Consider the following 24,957-nt stretch of genomic DNA (forward strand, 5'->3'; position numbering starts at 1 on the left):
TCCCCAGTCGAGGAAAAAAAGCAACGAATACGACTTGTGGCCCCGACCGCATTTCCCTCGTTCTCTCCACTTCGTCTTTCGTCTCACTGCCTGCTGGCTTGTCTACGTCTTTCCCTAGAATGTCCTCATCGTCCTGTTCTGCCTACTGCCAGATCTCCGCCTCTCGCTGTGTCCGCCTATGTTAGAGCCTCAGTCGCGGTCGCAACCCCCCGATGCTGAACCAGCCATCAACCATGGCGGTTGGCAGTGGGCTGTCGCGGCCGGTTGGGTGGGATTGATTTGGTATACCGTCGTGGTGGCTGTCTGCATGCTGGGTTACTTACAGCTGTAACTCTACCTTTTTTGTTTCTCTCCAACCCATCTTGATCAGGCTTGGCATCTTTGCTGACTTTCCACCTGTTATTCCCATCAGATGGCGCTTTTATTTGAGGAAACCCCGGAAATCTTCATCCGCATCGGCTTCGAACGCCCCCCACGTCACCGCGATCCGACCGGTGAAGGGTCTCGAGCCCCATCTCTACGAGTGCCTGGCTTCGACTTTTCGACAGGACTACCCTCGCGATAAGCTGACCGTTTGCTTCTGCGTGTCCTCCCGCAGTGATCCTGCCTATCCTATCCTTCAGAAACTGGTGTCGGACTTTTCGCAGTTTGATGTACGACTTTACGTCGAAGACGATGACCCGTTACTCCAGCCGGGCCACGTCCCCGCCTACGACTTGGGGCCCAACCCCAAGATTCGGAACATGAGTCGTGCCTACCGTGAAGCCAAAGGGGATATTGTCTGGATTATCGACTGCAACGCGTGGGTAGGCAGGGGGGTCTGTGGACGCATGGTGGACAAGCTATGCGGGACTGGTGCCGACTCGACAAAGAGATACAAGTTCGTGCACCACTTGCCAGTTGCAGTGGACATGACGGGAACCGCTGGCCTCAAGGAGGAGCAGGAAGCGCTGTTGGAGGCTCACACGAACCGGAACGACAGTCGCGACAGCAGCGAGACCACCATGGTCATGGACCACGGGGCTGGTATGCTGGCGACCGGTGGTGGCCGCTTGGAAGAACTGTTCCTGTCGTCCTCGCATGCGAAAATGTACACTGCCATCAACACCGTCTTGATCGCGCCATGCATCGTGGGCAAGTCGAACATGTTTCGCCGCTCGCATCTCGACTACCTCACTGCGCCGTCTCCGGCAGATCCTCACCGGCGGAACGCGGGCATCGACTACTTCTCCGACAACATCTGTGAAGACCACCTGATCGGAGACCTGCTTTGGAGAAAACAGGTCCGCGGGGAGAAAGAGCAAGGAGAGCGCTGGGGCAAACACGCCCTGGTGTTCGGAGATCTGGCTTTCCAGCCCGTCGCCAACATGAGCGTGCAGGCGTACGTGGCTCGCCGAGTGCGATGGCTACGCGTGCGCAAGTTCACCGTGGTCCTCGCGACGCTGGTCGAGCCAGGCACTGAGTCAATTCTGTGCTCATGCTACGGAGCATGGGGTGTCACGACAGCTCTGGCGCAGTACCTCGGAGAACAAGGGTATGCCATTGCTGAGGCACTATCCACCTGGACTGCATTCTGGGGCTTCTTTTGCCTGAGCATAGTGACATGGATTCTCATTGACTGGACCGTGTACATCATGCTGCACAGCGGCAAAACGGTGGAGTTGGACGAAGACACGCCGTCGTTCGCGCGGCCGCCCCGAGGCGTAACGCGGCGGCCCTTCCGGGCGTGGTTCACGGCCTGGCTGGGCCGGGAGATGCTGGCGTTTCCGATCTGGCTGTGGGCAGTGTATGGCGGCGTGACGGTGATCTGGCGGGATCGACAGTTCCGCGTGGGTTTGGATATGAAAGTGCGGGAGATTGGAGGAGATTCTCTCGCAGTGAAGGGGACATCATCTTCACGATCCAGCTCGTCATCATCTAAAGCCCGACGAGACTAACCTCATACCACTTACTGTATACAATATTTGTAAACTAGAAGAAAGACCAGACCACGAAAGACCAAGAGCGCAATGAACTTTTATGTATGATGCAAGTCTATACTATACCAAAGAACGAACCTCCTCCACCTATCATCATCATGACTATATATCGTAAACAGAAATTAATTCGTCGTATCCATCTTCTCCCCCTCCTCCTTCTCATCCTTATCTTTACTAGCAGCCTTCTCCAACGACTCCGCCGCCTTCTCCGAACTCAACAACCACTCGACAACCTGTCTCCCCCTCGTCATCTCCCCAGCATCCTGTTTCTGCTCTCCACCCTCGCCACCAATCTCCACCTCAACCTCCTCATCCTCGTCCTCCCCTCCATCCTCCTGAGTCTTCCAATCCGCCCGCTCCGCCAAAAACACCGCATCCAGCCCCGCATCATTCTTCACCCCGACATCCGCGCCCGCCTCTACCAGCGCCTTCACACACTCCAGATGCGTGTTCAGCGCCGCCCAGTGCAAAGGCGTGTTTCCTGAGTAGTTCCGGTGGTTGAGGACTTTGGTGATTTCTGGTCGGCTGGGGAGGGTGGTTAGGGTGGTGAGGAGGTAGGTGAGGATTTCTATACACATTCACATATTAGTATATGGGTGTGTGTGTGTGTGTGTGTGTGTGTGTGTGTGTGTGTGTCGCAGACGCAATTATATATATCCCGGGGAAAAGGAGGGAAGGGGATGGATGGATGGATGGACGTACCTAGGTTCCCATTCGCAGCAGGGTAATGCAACAGACTCGACCCACTTCCACCTTCTTCTTGAGGAGCCGTGTCGATTGCTGCGGCGATAATGTGTGCCGGGGTCGTGGAGGTCTGGGTTGCTAGGGTGGTTAGGTCCGTTTGCAGGTCTTGGAGCTCGCCGGCGCGCGCGGAGTAGATTAGGTCGTCGATTGTGTCGGGGGTTAGGGTGACCATTTTGGATGGGTTTTGTTGGTGTTGATGTCGATGTGGTTTGGGGGGTTTGGAGTTGCGGTAGGGGTATCTTGTGTTTTAGTGTGTCTGGTTTGTGTTAGCTTTGGATCCATGTGGGAGTTTGGAGTTTGTGGTGTTGAAGTGGATGCATGGATGGAGGGGTACTTGATATTAGTTGATATCGTGCGGCCATTCTCTTTCTTCATAGATAGAGGGTACAAAAACCGTTGAATGGAACAAGCGTTCTGTCCGTGAGAATTGACATCACAGCGCTATTCTTCAACACACCATCGTGTTTGTGTATAAGCGCTGATCTCTTCTTCTTCTCCATCTTCTGCTGCAAAAAAAAGTATTGCCCCTCATCACATGAATTGCCCCTCCATTAAGATTGAAACAGGCTCAAGAAAAGAAAACGAACTGCTAACGCAGAGAACAAGAAGGAAAGGTCAGTCTTACCTTCAGCGATATGCGTGAATCGTCAAGCGTCTATGCTGCTGTCTTTTCGTGGTCGAGACAATACTAATGTCTGCGGAGAACTTTGATGATGCCCGGTCAGGTGACCAGGTGGATCTCACCCATCTTTATCCATCTTTATCCATCTCTTATCGCAAAAACTACTACAAAGTATACAGTGGAAGCAATTACTAGGTTAGCTGTTGTAAAATGCAATATACTATACATTCCGCTCTATCATGCACCCATAACTACATCAACGCCATGCATCCTCAATAAGCATACAACAAACAGAAATAGGTATCTCAAGTAGAAAAGCAAAGTAAGACGTGCGCTCGCTCAATCGAGCAGCACCAGCACCAGCACCAGCACCAGCTTCAATCCCTCAACCACGCCCGTCTCTTTTCCTCCTTTTTCTCCCTCCTCTTCTCCTTAAACATCTTCAGCTCCTTCTTAGTTAACTTCTTCGCACTCCGTTCCGCCCGCAGACTCCGCCCATCATGACTATTCGCCGCCGCATCCACATCAAAGAATGCATACATCTGTCGGTGCGACTTATTCTCATCATTGTGGTACTCTGTATTCTGCGACGCTGCCTGCCACCGCCCCGTAAACCGGTTGAACGCGCCCACCGCCACATATGCCTGTTCCGGGTCCAGCGCCCCTCCCCCCGCAGCGACCTGATTGGGCTGCTCGTACTGCTGCGCATAAGGCGCCGTAGGATCGTAATCACCATGAATGGCGGGATTGTAGCCACCTACCACAGCGGTGGGCGCAGCAGCAGAGGAGGAGGGACCGGCGGCGGTGTCTGCATCCTCCGCGACGGTGTTGTCATCCGCCTTAGCTGTCGCGTCCGGTACCCGCGGGTTCTCCCATTGCGAGATACCCGTGAAGCGATTGTAGAAGTAATAGGCTTGGGCGGTGGGGTCCCAGACGGGTTCCCATCCGTCGTCTTTATTATCATTATCCCCTGGGGGTACTTCGTTGGGGAGCGGCGGGGGAACCTCGTCCGGTAACGGGGGTGCGGCTTCTGATTCTGTTGCTGCTGCTGCTGCTGCTGCCTCCTCTGGTTCTTCTCCTGGTTCCTTGTCGCTGTTTTGTTCTATTTCTTCTCTTTCCTTGGCTTCAGGGCCGGGTGTTGTTGTCTCCTCCGCGGACGGGGTCTTCTCCTCGTGCTGCTGCGATTCTCGGGTCTCCGGGACCTGGGGCGGAGATCCCGCCGCGGATGGGCTGTCGTCGGTCGAAGGATTCGCGGACATCTCTCCTGCGATTAGCTAATTCCCTCTTGCTAGCTGAGCGGTGTTTGCGGGTTTGGATTGCAGAAGCGCAGAGGTCAACGGTCCTCTGGGTGCTTGGGGTTCTTTCACTGCTTCATTCGATGGGTTTATAATATGAATCCGGAAGGTTGGATTTGCGGTATGACTAAGCTGGGTTGCTGAAGGTAGTTAGTCTAACCTGTTTGGGTTAGATGTCTCTATAAGGTCATGTGATACTCGGTATGTGATTGGATGGGGCGGAGGTAGATTCACTTGGTTGAAGAAGTAGTGTGATTGATTGTCGCTATCTATATGTAGAGTTCTTGTAGCATTTAGAATAATCTGATGAGTAGAGCTAATGGATGTAGCTATGAGAAATAAGATACTAAAATCAGTAGCGCTCCATGTACGCTTTACTAGGGCTTACTTCATGTCAATGTACCGGGTATTGCCAGCGATATATATTTCTAGTTCGCATTATGCTGAGTTCATATCACTACTACTAGTAGTAGTACTACATCAATAATCTCAAAATAGTAAGTACCTAGTGCTAGCGTTCAATAGCATTGACTAGTGACTACAGAGCCATTGAATAGGCAATAACCGGATAGCTGAACTCATAGAACGCAATGTTGTACCACTTCACAGGTATATTCCAGTTGGTCCATCGACATAAAATAGCAACTACTTACAGTGATATGAATATACAGATCTAAAGCCCGGAGTAATGCAATGTAGAAATGGCATTGTTACTGTCACTTAGGCAGAAATTTCAAGTACAGCCTACACCTATCATTATCATTATTGGGGAGATACTAGTTGTTGAGCTACATAGACCGCTTCTTGATATCTGCTATTGTAAGATATTCACAAACCCGAATAGTAACTGCACTCGCTGATTGAAATGTAGATACAGTTCTTATCAGATATGCCACAATGAGCTCCGAACTAACTAATCTCTACGGAAATGTGTCGCAACGAGGCTAAGTAACACCTAATCACCACCACTACGATGAAAATATAACTTAATACCCACCAAACTACACCACTTAAAGTTACCTGTATACCTCAGGCACTGCAAGCTATAACCCGAAAACCCCCGACCAGCAAGTGCCGATCACATCCTATACCGGACCAGAGCAGGGAGGTGGCCGGGTAGGGATCGAATCAAGGGATACACACGGACTACTGTAATTATGCGAAAGGCAAGGCTTTCTTCCAAGAACGGGAGCTAGATATCCTTGGAAGATTTAGCTTTACTACAAGGTTAACTTCCCTAACAATAGGCTTTATTAAGGAGAATGAATATGAATGTTGAGTTTAACCCGGTCAAGGCCGAGATCTCCAAATATCTTGTTGGAATGGGTTCTATTTGGTTTATGTGGGGGGGCTGGTAAGTTGTGCATGCGAGATGCAATGCATGATGGCGTGGCTTTGAGGCGATCTTGCAGGGAACCGTGGCACGAGGTTATTACTTGGATGGATGTATGTAGCATGTACGATCGAAAAGTATGAATGCATTAGAGAATGGTTTAGGGTGAGGCGATGCTGCATTAAGGTACTCTTGGTGCGGTGGAGAGTAGAAAATGTAGTTCTATAATTATGAATCTAGAGTGGGTTGCCCTGGTAGACTTGGTGTTTAGGGTCCACGTAGTATTGCCGTATCAGGATGTTTGTATGCTGGTGTTGGTGTTGTTATTTGCTTCAGATTAGGGCATGGTGGATGGTCTACATGCTTATATTAGTTCATATTGTACGAACTATGTGTTACTGAGAAATGGACTCATACTATTGACTACGCATAGATACTAATAAAGGAAGTAAGTGAATTGGAAGCTAGTATTGATAGTAACAGTTTGATCGATTTACCTGATATATACTAGTACTACCACAAGCAGTGGAGAGCATGATATAGTATATATATATATATATTACCGGTCAAGTAGGAATGCCCTAGTAATAGTGCTACTAGCGCTAGTCAATGTGTGTAGTGACCGCTTACTTGCAACTATCTACGGTCCTTAATCAGGGAAAGATTACAGGTTTTCTTTTGCATTGGACAGGTGGCTATCTAATTACAGTAATGAAGCTAGTGACCTTGTAGATACAACCCGATGCTCCAGATGCTAATGTTTCATGTTACACAAACACCAAAGGCGAGATGCAGCTTCACGTGGAACAAATTGGCGAGCCGGTCCAGGCAGCAAGGCCGCCACGTGCCCCGGGAAAGAGGCATCATCCGAGCTTCCTCCTGCAACTTCCCCAGCAACCTCGCAACCGCAATGATCTACGCACCAAACAACACACAATACCCCCGAAGGTAGTGCCTCGAACGTCGCATACCTATGTTTCCGATGCATGTTAACCCGGAATGGCTTCCCGACTATAGTGTAACAATGCTCCTCACCGTAGGATGGATGCCGTCCTCGTCACCTGTTTCAGACCCATCGAATAACCATACCAGCTTCAAGGGCTTCCTGATAGCTAACAAGGAACTAGGAACCTACAGTAGGCACTTCCAAGGGACCAGACCCCAGCTGCTCAGATTACAGAGGAGGCAAGATGCCTAGAAACAAAATTGGAATTCGGAGATTAACAGGGATTCATTGGACACCCCTTGCTGGCTCTGAGTCCTGGGGAGGAAATTTCCGTTGCCACTTACACTCCGTAGTTGGGGTGGCTTGAGAGAAAGATCTTCTGTCAAGAATCCCTTGCAGAGGAGCACATACCATTGCATATGCTCTGTGAGCTTACGAGTGTTCTTGCAGTCACTTGCATACCGCACGAGCTGTGAGGTGGGACAACATTGCACGGGCCTAGTCATAGCACGGTGGCTAGGTGTGCCGATTAAGATGAAGCAATATGGGAAGAAGCGAATTCGGGCACTTTGTGGCGCATCAAAGAGTAAATCTTGGACGAGGGATTTCCGGTATGGCTGTGGAATCAACTCCCAGCCATACATACATGAGTCTGAATCGCCGAATAGGCTAGCCGCCCGAGGCGCATACATGAGGATCTGCAGGGAAAGCGAGGAGGAATGAGACCTTGGCTAGCCTGCAATGCACCCCAGTCATGCTATCTCACGGTATGCGGAAACAGCATTGATGCCGGGCATGCACGACTTGGACCAGGGGGTCGATCCATGCCAACTGCTTAGGGAGCCCGACTCTGTTGAGCTACAATGACAGCTATTGGGGCATAGGAGGTCAGGAACGAGAAGGGATGTCCTTGCATCTCGCATTCCACAAGGGGAAGCAGGTCGAGTGTGTGTATGTGCGGATGGATGGCTTCCGCAGGCATAACACTCATCTTACAGCGTCTTGGCTAGGAGCTCGAGGCCTCCACCAAAATCTATATAAGGGTGTTCGAAGTCGCCCGGAAATCAATTCTCTTCATCAGCATCAATCACATTCGTTGATTAGCCTTCTTTCTCTCTCTTACAGTCCAGTCTTTCCAGACAAGCGCTCTTTTACAAGCAACTCCGAGTTTCAACTCTCGTTCAATTCCAAACCCACCGTCACAATGAAGTTCTCCATCACTGCTGCTGTTCTTGCTTTCGCTGCCACCGTTGTCGCCATGCCCGGTGGTTCTCCTTCCTCCGTGGATGGTAACGGCCCCGGCAACGCCAACGGTGCTGGCAACAAGGGCAACAGCGACGTTCGCTTCCCCGTCCCCGGCGACATGACTGTCAAGCAGGCCGAAGACAAGTGCGGTGACCAGGCTCAACTGTCCTGCTGCAACAAGGCCACCTACGCTGGTGACAGCACCAACGTTGACAGCGGTCTCCTCGCTGGTACCCTGTCCAACCTCATTGGTACTGGATCCGGCTCCGAGGGTCTTGGTCTCTTCCAGGAGTGCTCCAAGCTCCCTCTCCAGAGTAAGTTTCTCACAACAATAACATCAATCACCAAAGCTAATGATCACAGTCCCCATCATCGGGATCGCCGTCCAGGACATCATCAGCAAGCAGTGCCAGCAGAACATTGCTTGCTGCCAGTCGTCTCCCGCTACCACCGTGAGTATCTCCAAATACCAAGTACATCATCAAAAACTAACTGGAACAGGACGACGACCTCATCGGCCTTGGTCTTCCCTGCATTGCCCTCGGCTCCCTCGTTTAAGCTGCTTTTGGGCGAGCTTATGCTTGGGCTTGGCTACGCTTCTCAACGGAATCGTTTGTGGTTGGACCTTGGATTTAGTACTTGGCTTTCGGGCCCGAGAAACATCATGGACTGACCGTGTGCGAGAAACTTGGTGGCGTGTGGCACCTCGGAGAAAGACTGTTCTGTTTGTTTGTACTGCATTTCGTGCATTTGCCGGTGCTTTTGGGCGCTGGTCTCGTTGCATAGAAACTTAATTGCATTAGACTCTGTCTATATTCTTTCCAGTGCTTCCACAGTAACTAGTAACCATTGTAGAACCTCAACCACCGACGATAGTAAACCTTAGTCTCTATTATCCGAAAATACCGCTCTCCGTCCTCACCACAACAGTCGCTTTACTTGTTCACAAAAGAATTCCCCTCACAACCGAACTGTAGACATCATGCGATATTCCATGAACTGATGCCAGCCAAAATGCGAAGCACAATTTCCCTTGACACATGGTATCCAAAGGATAGTAAACCGGCAACCAACAGATATATCCAGGTTACATAAGACCAGTGCGGAGTAATCTCAATAACACTGGCCTTCTCCAGCCACAAATATGAATCTCATCCCGCTCGCTGCCCGCTTGAGTGCTAAACAGCTATGTTCAAGACGTATGATTCCCCTGAGTAGGTGGTGTGTGGAATGCTACATCTATCTCTTTGCAATTATCAACTCACAACTCACTGACCCTGTCTTAGACAGCCACATAATACTTAGATTGATTATTTTTCTACTTCCTTGTCTCTTTCTCCTCCCTCAAGTGGAGATAGAACATGGTGAGTGGGACTGAACCTCGTGTCATACATGGATAGATGTTTACTTTCACCAGAATCTAATACTGTCTCTATTTACTAATCAAAAGTAAAAGGTATGTTCCTTCAATAACATTAGCATTATGCTCTGCATAGGTTAGTTATGTAGTGGGGTTTGTATGTATGTGTATGTATGATCCACCCATCCATCCATCCATCCATCCAATACCACCGATTCAGCGTATCTTACACCATTATCACCGCTATCATAGATTCCTCCACGTATCGTACCATCCTGAGAAGAGACAAAGAAAGAAAATAAGAAGAAAGAGAGAAAGTAACCAGGCCGGTCAGGCTAGTAGTGATACACACATCCACTCCCATCGGATCCTCCTACTTCAGTTGCTCTTCAGAGGGTGTAGATAGTGGCATCCCACGGGATAGAACCATCCACTCCTCAAATAAGATAGAGAAAAAGAAAGGAACAAGAAGACAAGAGAAATAAGAAACAAGAAGACAAGAAAAGAGAAGGTTAGAGAGAAAAACAAAGAAAATACAGAAGAAAAGAAAGAATCCCAATCAAATGAAACAGTCAACCCAAGCCAAATCAGTCACAATCACCGCATCAAAAACAGACCTTAAAACACCCACGAAACCCTCCGATATGGACCATACACACCAACAAAATACAAGCCTTGAACCGGTACACCTAACTCCGTCGCTACTGAAAAAGAGTCTGGCTGTTGCGGTTAGTATTGTTGCTGTGCTTCTCCTCCGAGTCACCGTCGTGAATACCGGCCCATTTGCACGGCAGGAGAGGGAAGACAGCGGTGCCCATTCGGCGTTGCTTCTTCGTAGGGCTTGAGCTGAGGCTTCCCAAGCTAGTTCCTGAAGCAGGTGGCGCGGATGACGAGACCTGGGCTGGGTCGGGGAGGGGTCTGCTGTTGGGTCTGAGGACGGGGGATTTGGGAGGCGGGGTGGGCGGGCGGATGGACGTGGAGGAGACGGATGAGACGTAAGAATGGTGTGGTGACTCGTTCGTAGGAGATGCGCGAAGAGGGGATTTGGGAGGAATGGCGAATTTGAGGTTAGATAGTTTGGGGGCTGCGGCGACAGCTGCGGCGGTGGATTGGAGAAGGTTGAAAAGCTCGTTCATCGATTTGCGCTGGCTGAGACGCCAGGTTGAGGTGGGCTTGGTAGGCTTGGTGGTGGCAGTCTCCAAGTCGTGCTCTTCCTCTGTCTTTACTTTCTCGTCTGTCACTCCAGCGTGGTTTATGTCCGCATCCTGCTTGTCCTCTTCTTCAACATCCTCGGGAATGTCCTCAATGATACGGCTCTTGATCTCTGGCAATTTGGCTGCTGCGCTGGGAGGCACGTCCATGCTGGCAGGACGAGGCTTTTTGTCTGGGCTGCGGGGAATGCGGCGGCTAGACAGCTCAAGATCAATGTCGTCTTTACTCTTAGGCGACAGATGGGCTTTTGGAGGGAGAGGTTCTTCAGTCTGAGGCCCGACCTTCATGTCAATGACTCGAGAGGTCTTTTCAGAGCTGGAATCGACGTCAGTGTCATCGTCTGAGAGCGTGCCGGTCTGCTTCGCAGCGGTATCATCTTGGACGCCTTGTGGCTGCTTCTCATCCGGGTCGTCCAGCGTTGAGCACTCTGAGTCCGCAGGATTGACGAGACGGATGGACGGTGTCATCTGTGGGGTCTTGGTGACAGCATCTTGAGGTTGGTCTGGCAGAGCTGATAATTCGGTTGTTTCGTGGTGGTGCTTCTCGTGCTCATAGGCCGGGAAGGGCTCAGTAGGCTGCGCAAGTTCTGAGATACCTGCACATGTCCAAGAGGCATGGTAATCCTGCCGTCGCTGACGGCGGAGCTTCCGTGCCTGCAAGCAGGGTAGGAAAATGGAAGATAGGCACTTCATCTTGCGTGAACGCTGCATGAGGGATGAGTTGAGGATTGAGTTTGTCATGATGCTTGTGTTGTCAATTTATAGCGGCGTGAACCGTGGTGATGTTGTTCTCGTCGTCGGGGCGATAGTAACAGTTGCTCCCGGCGATTGATGCGGGGGATTTTATTGAATCTTTGAGATTAAGGACGCGGGGGTCTGCCACTGGCACTGCAGTTCACGGTAGGTTCGTGGATCGTGATGGTTCAGGGCACATCAAGTGAGTTTGGTCGTGCGTGATGCTGATGATCGCACCTAATCTCCCACGGGATAGAGGATGTGAAGTGTAGATTGAACCCAGATTAGACTCTGTCCGCCAGCAAACTTCGGTAGGCACTTCGAGTCAACAAGCAAATAGTCCATCTCTGCAAGGAGTGACCAAAGGGAAGATTAGGACGCAAGGACGGCCATCCACATCTTCGTTGCTCTCGCACTCTGAAAGCCTCTGTGAGCATCCTCTGCTCGGCAATGGTTTGCAAACTCTGGTATAGAAGCTCGTATTGCTACAGTCTATTTCCATGCAAGCCATATGCGGATCCCAATATCTGAAGCCTCAGTGGCGGTAAGGACCAGTATTGGCGAAGTCAGGTTGCAGTGGGAGATGCATCCATTGTGACGCCAGCATATCCAGTGGGAGTCATTATGACCATGTGTAACCGCCACGAGAGTATTCTCGTTTGGACCAAGAAATGATCTGGTCATCGTGCAGCTCCGCATGTGTTCTTTCCCCAGAAGTACTTGTGTTTCCCTCGTTCATCCCTTGGTGGTGGAAATCTCCGCAAGGGATGGCTATTTATGCATTTGACGGGTCGCTACAGTCGTTGCCTTTACACAATCACTTCTATTCCTTGCTTAGTCTGTAATTAAATTCACAAGTGTACGCTCCAATCATGTTACCGGGTATCGACTCCATCCACATCCTCTACAGCTTGCTGGGGATGGTTGCCGTGTGCAACGACCTGGAGCGGTCCAGCGCCTCGACGGCTTCCTTCTCAATCCGCTGAAGAAGCTCAGCGCAAGTTGGAATATCGTGGATCAGACCAATGACTTGACCGGCAGTCCAGACCTGTTTTCGTTAGCAAGTAGCCAGACCAATCGGAATAGGAGTAACATACTCCATAGTCAATATCGCCATTCAAGAAAACCTCTCTGCCGCGTTTGCCACTGACGAAGGGCGCGATGTCGCTGAACTCGCCCGACTTGCTTTCCTTCTCCACCTTCAGAGCCTCCTTGGCCACCTTGTTTCCATACAGGCGAGTGGTGTTCTTCCACCGTCTCATGACCAGAGCCGTCTGTGTCTCATCCGACTTGACAATTGCCTGCTTGACGTTGTTGTGAATGGGTGCTTCAATGGTGCACATGAACCGAGTACCCATGTTGATACCCTCGGCTCCAAGAGCCAGAGCAGCAGCCAGCCCCTGACCATCAGCAAATCCACCAGATGCAATAAACGGAGTCTTCAGCTCCTGTCGCGCGCGACTAAGGAGAATGAAGTTGGTGATGTCGGTTTCGCCGACGTGGCCAGCGCATTCGAATCCGTCAATGGACAGGAAGTCGACTCCCAGCTTCACCGCAGACTTGGCATGACGGATGGTCGTGCATTTGTGAAGAATGGTGGTGTTGGCCTTCTTGAGTTTTTCAATCACTGGGCCTGGATTATTTCCCGCTGTCTCGACAATCTTAATGCCTTCGTCGATCACCACCTGGGCATAGGCGCCGTAGTCTGGGGGAACGAGAGCGGGGAGGAGGGTGATGTTGACGGCGAAGGGCTTCTTAGTCATGGTCTTGCACTTTCGGATCTCTTTGCGAAGGTCTTCTGGGGTTGGTTGAGTAAGGGCCGTGAGCTGAGCTGTTAGCATTCTGAATCCTCTGTTTCCCAGGCTTATCTCAAGACTGTACGTACAATACCCAGTCCACCAGCGTTACTGACGGCAGCAGCAAGCTCTGCATAACCCACCCATTGCATACCTCCCTGTACGACCGGGACTGCACATTATCAGCAGGCTGTTAAGACCAATGTATAAGCCCTCGTACCTGAGATGCCCAGGGCTCTTGTCAGAGCAGTGTTGAAAGGCATGGTGTCGGTGCCTTGAATCTAGGGGTCGGGGCGGTAACTTTCTCGGCAGTTGACCAATAGAGGCGAACGGAGAAGACAAGAAGATTTGAATGAAACAGGCTCAGATGTATGATCTTATGCGTCTCTGATTCTACTTAAAGACGACAGACAGTAGTTGGAGACCAAATATGGGGAAGGCTAGGTAAACCCCCGTAAATAGTAATCAACGGTTTGCCGCGGCCGCTGCTGTGGGGAAGCCCGAGTTGCCGAGGTTCAAGCCAGAGGGTTATCTGCGTCTGGACAATCTAGGAAGGGGAAGTGTTTGATGGCAGCACAGCAAAGAAAGAAGATTGAATCACCAACTGCTGGATAGGTTGGTTATCTCTTCAGTCTTCATGTAAGATGTAAGGAAAGTTGTACTCCTTTGCTAGGTACCGGTGACTTCTTTGTCGCCTCCATTGCTGACCGGCTACATGCATGTGATGACGGGGAAATTCACGAGTCACACATCAGCTGAGAGGCGAGGGTGTTGCAGAAGACAATCTGAACTTCATTTTAGAATTACCTCGCACACTGAAGCATAGTTTAAGTATGGCTTGATAGAACAAATTGGGCCGATCTCTAGAGTAAATCGGAGCATTAGTTATCTGCTTGAGAGTCAATTTCAATACTGCCGCCCGTTATCTTGATGCTCATCAAACTGGCCAATCAGAAGCAGGGAACTAACCCCAAATCGATAGCACGTGTCACTAGCCCTATGCCCTACCAGTGTGCCAAGATAGGTCTAGCGCAGAGGATGTTCTGCATGGAAGAGGAAAGTGACGCCGCATTGAAAGCTTCAAGTCGAATGCTGCAGCTTTGCTTTTGCGCGGGGAATTGGCTCGCGTCGCTCAATTCATAGCCCGAAACAGCAGATTGCATACACAACCATGCCGTCGCCATTCCTTACCCCCGGCTCCCATTCGCGCCTTGATCAGCTCGCCCTCCTTCACCTCCGTCGCGACCAGGCCATTCCGACTGTCCTCCGCCTTCAAGATGACCAAGACGCTGGCTACAAAGAGGGCAAGGTAGAGACCACGCGATTCGGCTCCTTCCCCCACACCACTCTCGTTGACCAACCATGGGGAGCGCAAATCGGCGCCTCCAAAGTCGACACGGGATCGCGACGAGGCCGCGGACCCCAGAAGAAGAACCAAAAGCTCAAGCGGAAAGTAGACGAGATCGACTCGGCCACTCCTGTCGAGGGCGATAACACATCGTCTCCCAAGGCTGCTGTCGCTGCATCCAGTGGTTTCCTCCACCTGGTCTACCCCACTCCCGAACTATGGACGACATCTCTTCCCCATCGCACTCAGGTCGTCTACACCCCGGACTACAGCTACATCCTCCACCGTCTGCGCGCTCGCCCCGGAAGCACCGTCATCGAAGCAGGAGCAGGCAGTGGATCTTTCACGCACGCGGCTGTTCGAGCGGCCTTCAACGGATACCCCACCGACGACTCGCCCGCGACGAAGAAGAGAAGACTCGGCAAGGTCTGCAGTTTCGAGTACCACGAGCAGCGCGCAGAGAAAGTGCGCCAGGAGCTACACGAACACGGTTTGGATGGACTAGTCGAAGTGACGCATCGCGATGTCTACAAGGACGGTTTCCTGCTCGGCGATCCCAAGACCGGCAAGTCTCCCAAGGCCAATGCAATCTTCCTGGACCTGCCTGCTCCCTGGCTTGCTCTGAAGCATCTGGTCCGCCACCCTGCCGACGGTGGAGAATCTCCGCTCGACCCCGATTCCCCAGTGTACCTCTGCACATTCTCGCCCTGCCTAGAGCAAGTCCAACGAACCATCAGCACCCTCCGTCAGCTCTCCTGGCTCTCCATATCCATGGTGGAGGTAAACCACCACCGCATCGAAGTGAAGCGGGAAAAGACTGGTCTGGAGTACGAGCGCGTCCGCGGCGCAGTAGTCTTCCCGAAGGACGTCGACGAGGCAGTCACCAAGATGCGCCAAGTCGAAGAACATTCCCGGAAATATCGTGAGATGATGCACCAGCTAGACGACGAGGAGAACGGCACGCCTGCGGCCAAGCCCGAGATCAAGAAAGAGCAAGAAGCTAAGACCGAAGAAGAGGAAACCCCCGCCCAACAACCCACCTCGACTATTCCACCTTACAAGCAAGGCCGCTTGGTCCACCGCTCCGAGCAGGACCTGAAAACGCACACATCCTACTTGGTATTCGCTGTTCTTCCACGTGACTGGACTGAGGAAGACGAGCAGAAATGTCGCGAGAAATGGCCTTCGCATCAAGTCGACTTGACTCAGCCGGAGAAGCCTAAAGGGAGAAAACAGCTCAAGAGGGAGCGGAAGGAGCGGGAAGAGGAGGAGCAGAAGAAGCAACAGCAACAACAACAACCACAAGGGGAATCGACAGCACCCGTAGCACAAGAGCAACCAGCTGCCCCTGTGCAGGCTGAGTAGAGCTTATTACGTTATTTTGTAATCTGAGTTAGATTAGATAAAAGTATTACTTAGCGTGTTCAGGATAAATACTACATCATTTTGTACTCTACTTCTTACCTTCTCTACTATTTGCATGCAATAGAGATATAAACATGAAGTTCGACAGTCCAATAGTAACGGGGGTGCTCAATTGTCTCGTGTCGATGGGAGGCCGAAACATGACAGCACTTAACTAGTACGAATTTATTCGGCCAATAGGTCAACATATACGTAGCATCCAAGATAGAAGGGTTTGCGTCGGTTGATTTTCTTTTCATTGGCAGTAACTGTCAGGTAGGCAGAAATGGTAGGTAGGTAGGCAGGCAGGTAGGTATAAGTCTATATATGTACAAACATAGTATGTGCGCAAGAAGATCGAAAATATGACAAATGCACGTGCAAAAGCATAGATGATGACCTCATAAGCAGAATGGGTTGTGGAATGAATAAAGCCACGCCAAGAATGCATGCATGGGTCAGAAGGTCGCAAAGATGAAGATTGGAATAGAATGGCGAGTTAGGATGGCGTAGCAAAACGACGTGGCATGATAATCGAGAAAGGAGTCGAAGGAAAAGAGTAGGAATGGATCATGGAAGTCTCTAAAGGTTGTTTTCCTTCTTGAACTTGTCCCATGCATCGTTTAGAGCGCCGAATACGGCACCGGCGATCATGCGTTGCTCGGTGGTGGCGTTTGTGGGGATCTGGTTGATGATGGGTTAGACAGTCAAGCCTCTTATATATCTTGGTGATGGAGGGCAATAATGCATACCTTGTCCGGGTGTACCTTGGATATTCCCTTCATGTACTGAATCTTCACCTTGTTGGGGATGATCAGTTCGGACATGTTGACCTTCTTCCACCCGGCTTCCGGCCAGAGGACGGTATCCAAGCTGCCCAACAGGGCTCGCAGGTTGTCTTGTTTCCCATTCTTCCACGCTGCCAATCGTGCATCTACACTTTCGGAGAGCGCGAACTTCTCTTCATCTGCACGCTCTGCTGCTTGGTTGGCCTCCCGCAGGCGGTTGACCGCCTCGAAAGAAGTGCCAGATGAAGAGCCCTGAATATCACCTAGAGCAGAGGCCTTCTTCGGAGCGGGGGCAGGAGGACGTCTTGCAGGGGCTGCTGGTTTCGGGGCGGGTTTGTTGATACCGGCCGCTTTCTCGCATCGGTTGCGGCCCTGGATACTGGTGCTGCCACCATGGCCATTCTCCACGGCCAACTTCCACGCCTGAGCGGCGTCCGCCCATCGCTCCAATTGCTCCAGGGCTTCGGCCTTACGCATCAATGCCTTGCCGAAGAAATCCTTCATTGGCTTAGTGGGCTCTCCATTGAGGAGGTCGATGCTCTCGCCTTCTCCCTTCAAAGGACCGATGACCTCCAGCATAGTGTCCGCATCGCTAATTGCCGCCTTGGGATCGCCAGTTTTCAGCGCAGTCATGGCGCGATTGCTGCGAATAATGATCGTGATAGGGTGCTTGTTTGGCAGCGGTGTGAGTGCCGCTGTAAAAGCCTCGTGTGCAGCGGCGTAGTCGCCCCTCTTATAGGCCTCGGCTGCTAGTTCACGCTGCCGATGCAAAGAGGAGAGGACGTCTTGAGCGACTGGCGGAACAGCACGGGGCGGAGCCTTGGGCCTTGAAGGTAGAGCGGTGGATGGTGTTGGTCTCCTTGGTGGTTGTGCTGGTGCAGGTGAGGGCTTCGGCCGCTGGACAGGCGCTGGCGCAGAACTCTCAAACAAGTCGACATTAGGTTCCGCGGCAGGCGATGGGGCAACGGGGCGTTTTCTTCGCGCAGGACTGACATATGCTTGCGCTGACTGCTCCTCCAAAGCTGTTTTCGTTAACCGGGATCTAGGGTCTCTAGTCTCTGCTCTTGGCTGCTGTTGCATAAAGGCGGGTTGTTGCATACGCCGCTCGCTAGCTGGAGACGGCTGGTGTCTAGCACCATTGCTGCTTGGACGAGATGCAGGCCCGTCGGCGGACCGCATAGCATTGCGAGACGGACGAGGAGGACCGCCTGACTCTAATAGGAGCGCCTCGTCTGTCATTAATTCAGGTCGGGCTTGGGGCTGACTAGCACCGTGAGAACGATCACGGGACGGGGGCTCTTCATGCGAAGCGGCATCTCTCAACCAGCGAGGCTGGTTTGAATCGTGATCAGCATTGAGCTCCTGTACCACTTGCTGCATTTTCTTGCTGCCAGTCTTCCACAGAGAGTTCGCGGTCTTGAGCAGGTTGTTTCCAAATGTCGCCGCAAGCTGTGACGGATCCTTCTCTGCCGGCGAAGAGGTTCGATTATTGCTGCGTGACCGCTCCTGCTGCATCCATGAAGGTGCGTCACGCCCAGGCCTTTCACTGCGATCGCGACTTCTGCTCGGTTGCTCGGTGAACCGTTCATCCGGAGTTGGTCGATTTTTCGACTTTTGGCGTGATTCTTCATGCGCTTGGGTGAGTAGTAAGCTAACAGCAGCCTGGACATCAGTGCCGGATTGTGTCATTCGTAAAGCCTGACTGGATTTGTCTGCAGGGAAGCCCATATCAACAAGCTCTGCAATTGCCCTATCCACTCCATTAGACGGCCTAGGGGGCGGCGGGTTGTTTTCTCTTTCAACGGGGGTAGGTGATTTCGCAGCAGGAGGCTCTGGTCGGGGGATTTCAGATACAGGCTTGCCCAGCAAGCCAAGAAAGTCATCGTCATCATCAGCCTGCGCGGGCCGTGGAGGTTGTGCGGGCTTGGACTTCAGCTGGTTAAGGCCGAAGGGGTCATCGTCATCAGGAAAAGACATCGAATCGGTTTGCTGCGGCAGACCTGCATTGCTTGGTGTTGCCTGCACCGAGCTTAATTGTTGCGGCGAAGGACTGGGGCTAGGCACCGGAAAGTTCGTCGATGCGTCTACTGGCGCAGACGCATTGAAGGCGGCCAGGAGGTCGTCCTCGTCGGTCGATGTGACACTCTGCTGAGCAGGAGTACCAGAAGTGGGAAACCCGTTATTACTCCTGCCCTTTTCTAAGCTATCCCAGAAATGAGTGTTTTGCCCTCCATATTGCGATTCGAAACGCGATCTGTTCTCCGCCTCCTTCCTAGCTCTCTCCTGCTCTAGCTTCTTCTGCTGCTCGAGTAATGTAAGGTTCTTGTTGGCATTGGATGAGTTGAAGGAGACAAGGTTTGCAAAGCTGTCCTTGTCCGGCGTTGCGGACTTTGAGGGAGCATTGGATGGGCCAGAGGAGCCAGAGAGGGGCGTGGAACGGCCAGAAGTATCACTCTGCCTAACGGTCGGGAATAATAGGCCTGTGTTCATCGGCGGGGGTTTGCGAGTATCATTCGATGAGCTGGAGGTCCAGCTCAGACCGTTTAGGTCGTCCATTGTGATTATAGTGGTGTGAAAAGTATTAGTGGGGTATGGTCTGGAGGGATCGTATTAGGATTGAAGCCGTATGCGGAGGATGTGAGGATGCCATGATCTAGATTAGCTCACCATCAACGGTCACCGGGCAGCGGAGTGAGTGGATCCGGTCGAGAGGTTGAGGATTGAATTCACAGAAGATGCGGCTTGATTGCAGTATGAGGAGATGCCCTTCAAAGAATCATTCTGCCAACTAGCAAAAGTCAAAGGGGGATTGATGAGCCCGCCAACTGTTGTTTCATCAGTCGGCACTACTATTCCCCTAAAGATGGAGGGCCGCGACCGTCGCGGTGGCTGAGGACTGCCGATGGGGCATAAGGTGTGGCGGTGCAATTCAACACGTGAGAGGCTGAGGGGAGTAAGGCACGTGCACCCAGCCCCCTGTAGCTGAGTCATCCTTTCGGACGACAAAATGACTGGAACCTGTCCTTTTGCCTTGCCTGGCAGCCTAACAAAACTTAGTACAACGTAGATAGTATCTGGGTCGGGTTCAGTTATCCACCGCACAGTGGACCCAAATCTAGACTGTTAACCTGATGTGATTACTATCATCCCAGCCCTCGGCGGCCGAATGAGATGGACGATGCGCATCTCCAAGCTGGCCTGTGAGCACTAGACTAGTACTTTTGAAGAAGATTGAGTGGCACACCAGTCCTTGAAGACAAGGCACTACGGATGTCTCACAGTGCTATTCTAGCCAAGCAATGTGGTGTGGTCTTAATGCTCAAGGCAGATGAATTACAGTGCGTAAATTCGACGATTTAGCTTTCAAGCTCGAGTCTCTTGCTAGCTAGTCATTACTTTTGCCTCTGCCTCCTCGCTTCTCTTGACGCCCCGTCTACAGGCTGTAGATCGGCTGGCTCCTGTGGGCACCAATGTCAGTCAGCTTTGCACACGGATCCATACTGGATACGCGGCAATTCTCTATGGGGATGTGGACACGATGGCCAGTGATTACTGCGTAGCGACCACTAACCGCACAGGAAGTTTTTAGGCTTCCGAGGTTTGTCCATGGTAGTGACTGGACCGGGCGCTCTGGGAGAATGGGGCCCGGTGGCTCTTCGGAGGGTGGCTGCCAACGACGAAATTGAAAGGCGAGACTTCTCAGTGCTAAGCGAGCGGTACGGAGAATCGAGGCTCAAGAATGGTAGTTAAATGCGAGTAAGGAAACTCCGAAGGATGATGGGCCTGACAATCTGAAGAGCAGTTTCATGATAATTAGTTGCTACTTCCAGGGAATGGTGTAAACAGACCAAGGTCATCCTAGGCCCCGCACCGGAAAACAGGTCCTTGACAGAGCCTTTATCTTTGTAAAAAAAGAAAAACTTTCGCGGGTGATATCGAAAGGGTTCCTACAGTAGTGGGATCAGGGCAGCCACGGTGTTCACCAATTGGCGAAACAATTAGTTACTTTACGGCAACCAGCCATGTCAGCACTCAACAAGCGTCTAGGAATCCCCGACGGGATGAAATCCATTTCCCACTACCAATCGTTGTGGATGACAGCGGGGGCCTGACAGGGATGCGCGATAGCGTCAAGGGAGCATCGGGAATTATTCCAATACCGACTAAGCGGGGTGTCAGGACGGAACAGGCGATCATCATGTCTGACAGGAAGGAAAGACAGGTGGTCTTATTGTCTGAATTAGAGTCAGCCATCACTCGGGTATAGTAGTGGTCTCGCACAACATGACCTTGAGGCACATAATCCCCTCCGGTAATATGTTCAAGGAATCTCTGGGAAGACTAATCGACGACCATAACGAATGTTGCAAGTAGTGATACTAACCAACAGCTGTTGTTCATTGAGAGCAACGCACTCATGTAAACGCAAGAGGGGCCACACGGAATCTCCGCTGGATGTTAATGTTGGTGGCGGAAATTCGGGGGAAATGAATGGTGCGGTACTGGTAGGGCGGGTGGTCCGTAGGCAAAGATGACAAGATTAGTCGCACTAAGGAGTCATGTCAGTCGCTTCAACTAGCATCGGGTCTCTTACCAGTAGCCGCCGTTGAGATTACGGGCCAATTTGTTGGACCTCTCCAGACCCAATTGTAAGAGCTCGGATTACTCCGGGTCTTTCTGTCTCCTGACGAAGTTAAAACACTCGCGATGGATGAGTGAGATCTTGCTCTCTTCAGATGTGGTTATATCACAATGGTCATGTTGTCAATGCCTCGATTACGCCGCGAAATTAAAATACCCGGAACGTTAAACCTGAAACCCGGGCGACCCAGCAGTATGGCCAGGGCCGTGTTTTCCGCGTTAGCGGGTACGCCAGTGCATTGACATTTGTCATTTTTGGAGGGGAAGGTGGGAGGGGCTTGCAGCAACTGTGCATATCGACTAATACAAGGGTTTTCGTTCCTATCCTCCCAAAAGTACAGGGTGCGCGGAGTCGTTCGGATATAATCTTCCCAAATACACACAAGCTTCTCCAATTAGCATTATCAGTATCATACGATATTATTTCCTAGTACCGAGCAGTACTCTGAAAATGCCTATGGCTAGTAAGCACACCTTGCCTATATCGGAGGAACCCCAAAAGTTTGGCGACACTTCCCACTTACTGTATCCTAAGTTGGCATCAGTGCTTTCCTGAACGACACATGCAGCTCTCGCGATAATAACTCTCCTCTGCTCTGGATCCACTCCAACCGTGAAATGTAATATTCATTATCAATAGCAAGGCCATTGGGGGCCACAATGACCTGAATGGGACAGTCATAAGATCAGGTAATATACCTACAAGGCTTCGACTACTCTGGGGTTCGCCTAGCTGCAGAGTTCATCAACCAGAGAACCCCAGTACATGTGCCAGTCGCCAGCTGCTGTTCTTTGCCGTCTGAAACGGTAACAGTAACAGTAATTTTAAATGACGCCACGGTATATACCATACCTTAGTATAAGGGCAATCTTACTCAAGCCAGACACGGTCGCTCTTGACAACATCCTCTACTGAATGACCGCAGATGCGCGACACTCGGGGATACGGAGGCTTTTGTAGGGCCAAGAAGCCGAACTCTAAGAGGATTCTTCCGGCTGAACTCAAATTACAAATGGTGGTGTGAGCCACATCTCCGCCCTGCTACTTCTTCACGAGAGAGTACGATAAAAGATCGACTCGAAGGAATATGTGAGGATCCTGAGGAATTAACACTTGCAGTCCAATACTATTCATTTCTTCTCACGCGACACCATGGGCATGATCGACAAATCTATGCCTATATTCAGCACGCACCCAAGAGCTGTCAAAGGAAGTATCTAGGCGGTAGGACTACTATATTCCAAATAGTAGTAGCATGTAGATGATGTTTGTAGTTGAGCCCAGTCCATGTCTCATAGGAATGTTTCACTTGCTTTCTGAAAAGCTCCATAGATCTAAGAAGGTATTCAAACCGGCTGCTGCTTCCTGTTCTGTAGGGTGTCCATCGACTGTGTAAAGGCATCCGAGCCCAGTCAGTCTTCTCCATCATCGGATTTCACTACCTACTGCTGTCAATGATCATCATCCCGCTCTGCACAATTCCATTAGGGTTGTCGGAAAGTGGGCTCAACACGAGCGCGAAGCTCAAGAAACATTATCCCGCCCTAGCGCCCTCGCATCCGACCAATGTGTTCTACAAAAGCAAAGATGACATGCGGGTACGTAGCTATAAAAAAGCAACCTATAGGAATTGGGCTGCAAAGCTCATCGGACATGGCCCATGTGAAAACGCTGTGTTGGTAAAACCAACCTGTTACGGACGACCTGGAGGTTTAGTATTTTCACACTGATGAAACGTATCGCAGACCTGCGGCACTTCCTGGCCATGGTACCCTTTTGCGATCGTCTCCAACCCAGCTAATATTACATTCTGCACCTGACATGCTTCAGAGGAACTAGAAATTATTTTCCGTCAACTTATTCGCTACTAGTTCGAATATTCTGGTGTGGACGATCCTGCCGGATTGAGATCGACACGGCAATAGTTGCGTGCCCGCGTACGATTCAAACCAAGGTCCACTTGAACCATAAATGCGCGTATCGGCAACTTCCCTTCCTCTCGGGAGTCGCACACTTGATGGAAATAGGGTTGCCGATCTCACAAAGGGCCAATTCTTCGCATACTGCTGGCTCTGCTCTATTCTTGCACAATTGCGAATGCCGGATGTTGTGGGTGGTAGTAGGTGCCGAGACAAAGTCCGGTCAACCGCAGCACGATTGGCACTATTAGGTGATTTTCTACCTGAAGCATGATCGGCCTTCGGCTCGTGTTGGGATCTTCAGTTCTCTAGTTATGCACTATAGGGTCACCAACAGTCATAACGCCCCAGCTACAATCTGACTATCACATCTGTTGGAAAAGGCACGAGACGGTTATCTGACAGAAACAGTCATACTGTCATTGACCACTACCTTGTACATCTCATTTATTATTCAAACTATATGCTTCACGACACCCAATTCCACTGTTGTGGCGCAGCAGTAAGTAGACTGACTATACTTTACTAACACTTTCCATACTTAGCACCTATACGTGGCATCGAACAATAAGCCAAATATAGCAATCACCAGGGCAATTGACAATGTGAAGACCATCTACACTCTAGTTTCAATCGCCTCTCCGTCTCTCTACGAATTTGCCACCGCCTGTGGATCGGGATTGCGTTAGCAAAGCAGAACGATATGGAGGCAAGGCTGCAGCAAGGCTAGTTCCTCCTGAAGTGAAACATGGACATGTACGTATAAGGTAGGCTATGCCGCGGCTATAGTCAATATGGGGTGATAGTAGCTAGATAGACGCGGCATAAGCTCACCACCCCTGAAGTAAAAAGGAATCACGAGTTACACGCCATAAGATCGGAGATATTCCCCAGATAAGCGGGAGCATCGCACTATAGCAGCCAACATTGCGCCTGGGCAGTGACTATTGGCCCTGCACACCATTACCACGATTGTGCCGAGTATCAGTGCACTTCGATAGAAGATAGCTAGCTAGGAGTGGACATTGAAGAAGGTGGAGAGCTTGACTGATACCCGCTGCTGACCTAGGTCGCCAAGGGGGGGGGGTTGGCACTCGGTCAATCATTCACAAATGTGGATGAGGTATAACCTATCTATCTACCTGGAGCCTTCATTAGCATTGATTCGAGTCATATCTTGGTTTCCTCTTCCCCTCTATCTTTGGACTACAGGTGAAGGAGCCATGGTTCCATGGGAGGGACATGTCCCGATTCGGTGAAGTGCTGGAGGCGCAGAGTGACTAACAGCCTGCTAGATCCGCCGTGTCGGGGCGAGGAGAGGGGGGGGGGGGAAGCAAATGAACCTGGTACGTATAGCCTTGTGCGCAGGCTTGTCTGTGCTCCCCTGTACTCCTCTTTTTTCTTTTTTGGTCCTCGCTAATTTAACCTATTTTTCCATTGGTTCCATCGATCTGGACACAGCATCCCTTGGTCGGCCGTAGCTAGCACCGAGGAGGAAGTTGATGGGTGATGGAGTTTAGGGGGAGGTGCTAAAGTAGTCGTCGTCCAAGACCCGTTGGAACTGCTCCATTCTGGGAAATTTGCACTTTA

General features: G+C 51.1%; 8 protein-coding genes across 8 annotated transcripts; 3 read left to right on the forward strand and 5 right to left on the reverse strand.

Annotated features, from left to right (window-relative positions):
* Positions 1–178: 178 nt before the first annotated feature.
* Positions 179–1,937, forward strand: AKAW2_11840S (putative ceramide glucosyltransferase; the record flags this gene model as incomplete). The annotated part of the gene is made up of 2 exons (XM_041684369.1): positions 179–327; positions 413–1,937. The coding sequence occupies 2 exons, from the start codon at positions 179–181 to the stop codon at positions 1,935–1,937; spliced, it is 1,674 nt and encodes a 557-aa protein (XP_041538560.1).
* Positions 1,938–2,101: 164 nt separating this feature from the next.
* AKAW2_11841A (uncharacterized protein) lies at positions 2,102–2,895 on the reverse strand (the record flags this gene model as incomplete). Its single annotated transcript, XM_041684370.1, has 2 exons — positions 2,102–2,547; positions 2,682–2,895. 2 exons carry the CDS (start codon positions 2,893–2,895, stop codon positions 2,102–2,104), a joined length of 660 nt encoding a protein of 219 aa, XP_041538561.1.
* Positions 2,896–3,722: 827 nt separating this feature from the next.
* On the reverse strand, positions 3,723–4,604 carry AKAW2_11842A (WW domain-containing protein; the record flags this gene model as incomplete). Its single annotated transcript, XM_041684371.1, has 1 exon — positions 3,723–4,604. The coding sequence occupies one exon, from the start codon at positions 4,602–4,604 to the stop codon at positions 3,723–3,725; it is 882 nt and encodes a 293-aa protein (XP_041538562.1).
* A 3,219-nt stretch (positions 4,605–7,823) lies between these two features.
* Positions 7,824–8,722, forward strand: AKAW2_11843S (hydrophobin family protein; the record flags this gene model as incomplete). The annotated part of the gene is made up of 3 exons (XM_041684372.1): positions 7,824–8,478; positions 8,528–8,616; positions 8,666–8,722. 3 exons carry the CDS (start codon positions 7,824–7,826, stop codon positions 8,720–8,722), a joined length of 801 nt encoding a protein of 266 aa, XP_041538563.1.
* Positions 8,723–10,225: 1,503 nt separating this feature from the next.
* On the reverse strand, positions 10,226–11,476 carry AKAW2_11844A (uncharacterized protein; the record flags this gene model as incomplete). The annotated part of the gene is made up of 1 exon (XM_041684373.1): positions 10,226–11,476. The coding sequence occupies one exon, from the start codon at positions 11,474–11,476 to the stop codon at positions 10,226–10,228; it is 1,251 nt and encodes a 416-aa protein (XP_041538564.1).
* An 898-nt stretch (positions 11,477–12,374) lies between these two features.
* AKAW2_11845A (NAD(P)H-dependent flavin oxidoreductase) lies at positions 12,375–13,529 on the reverse strand (the record flags this gene model as incomplete). The annotated part of the gene is made up of 4 exons (XM_041684374.1): positions 12,375–12,518; positions 12,568–13,296; positions 13,356–13,438; positions 13,487–13,529. The coding sequence occupies 4 exons, from the start codon at positions 13,527–13,529 to the stop codon at positions 12,375–12,377; spliced, it is 999 nt and encodes a 332-aa protein (XP_041538565.1).
* Positions 13,530–14,437: 908 nt separating this feature from the next.
* trm61 (tRNA 1-methyladenosine methyltransferase subunit GCD14) lies at positions 14,438–15,979 on the forward strand (the record flags this gene model as incomplete). The annotated part of the gene is made up of 1 exon (XM_041684375.1): positions 14,438–15,979. The coding sequence occupies one exon, from the start codon at positions 14,438–14,440 to the stop codon at positions 15,977–15,979; it is 1,542 nt and encodes a 513-aa protein (XP_041538566.1).
* Positions 15,980–16,600: 621 nt separating this feature from the next.
* Positions 16,601–19,362, reverse strand: AKAW2_11846A (UBA/TS-N domain protein; the record flags this gene model as incomplete). Its single annotated transcript, XM_041684376.1, has 2 exons — positions 16,601–16,702; positions 16,771–19,362. 2 exons carry the CDS (start codon positions 19,360–19,362, stop codon positions 16,601–16,603), a joined length of 2,694 nt encoding a protein of 897 aa, XP_041538567.1.
* Positions 19,363–24,957: the final 5,595 nt, after the last annotated feature.

The sequence above is a fragment of the Aspergillus luchuensis genome, chromosome 1 (assembly GCF_016861625.1).
Source record: "Aspergillus luchuensis IFO 4308 DNA, chromosome 1, nearly complete sequence".
In the NCBI taxonomy this organism is placed as follows: domain Eukaryota; kingdom Fungi; phylum Ascomycota; class Eurotiomycetes; order Eurotiales; family Aspergillaceae; genus Aspergillus; species Aspergillus luchuensis.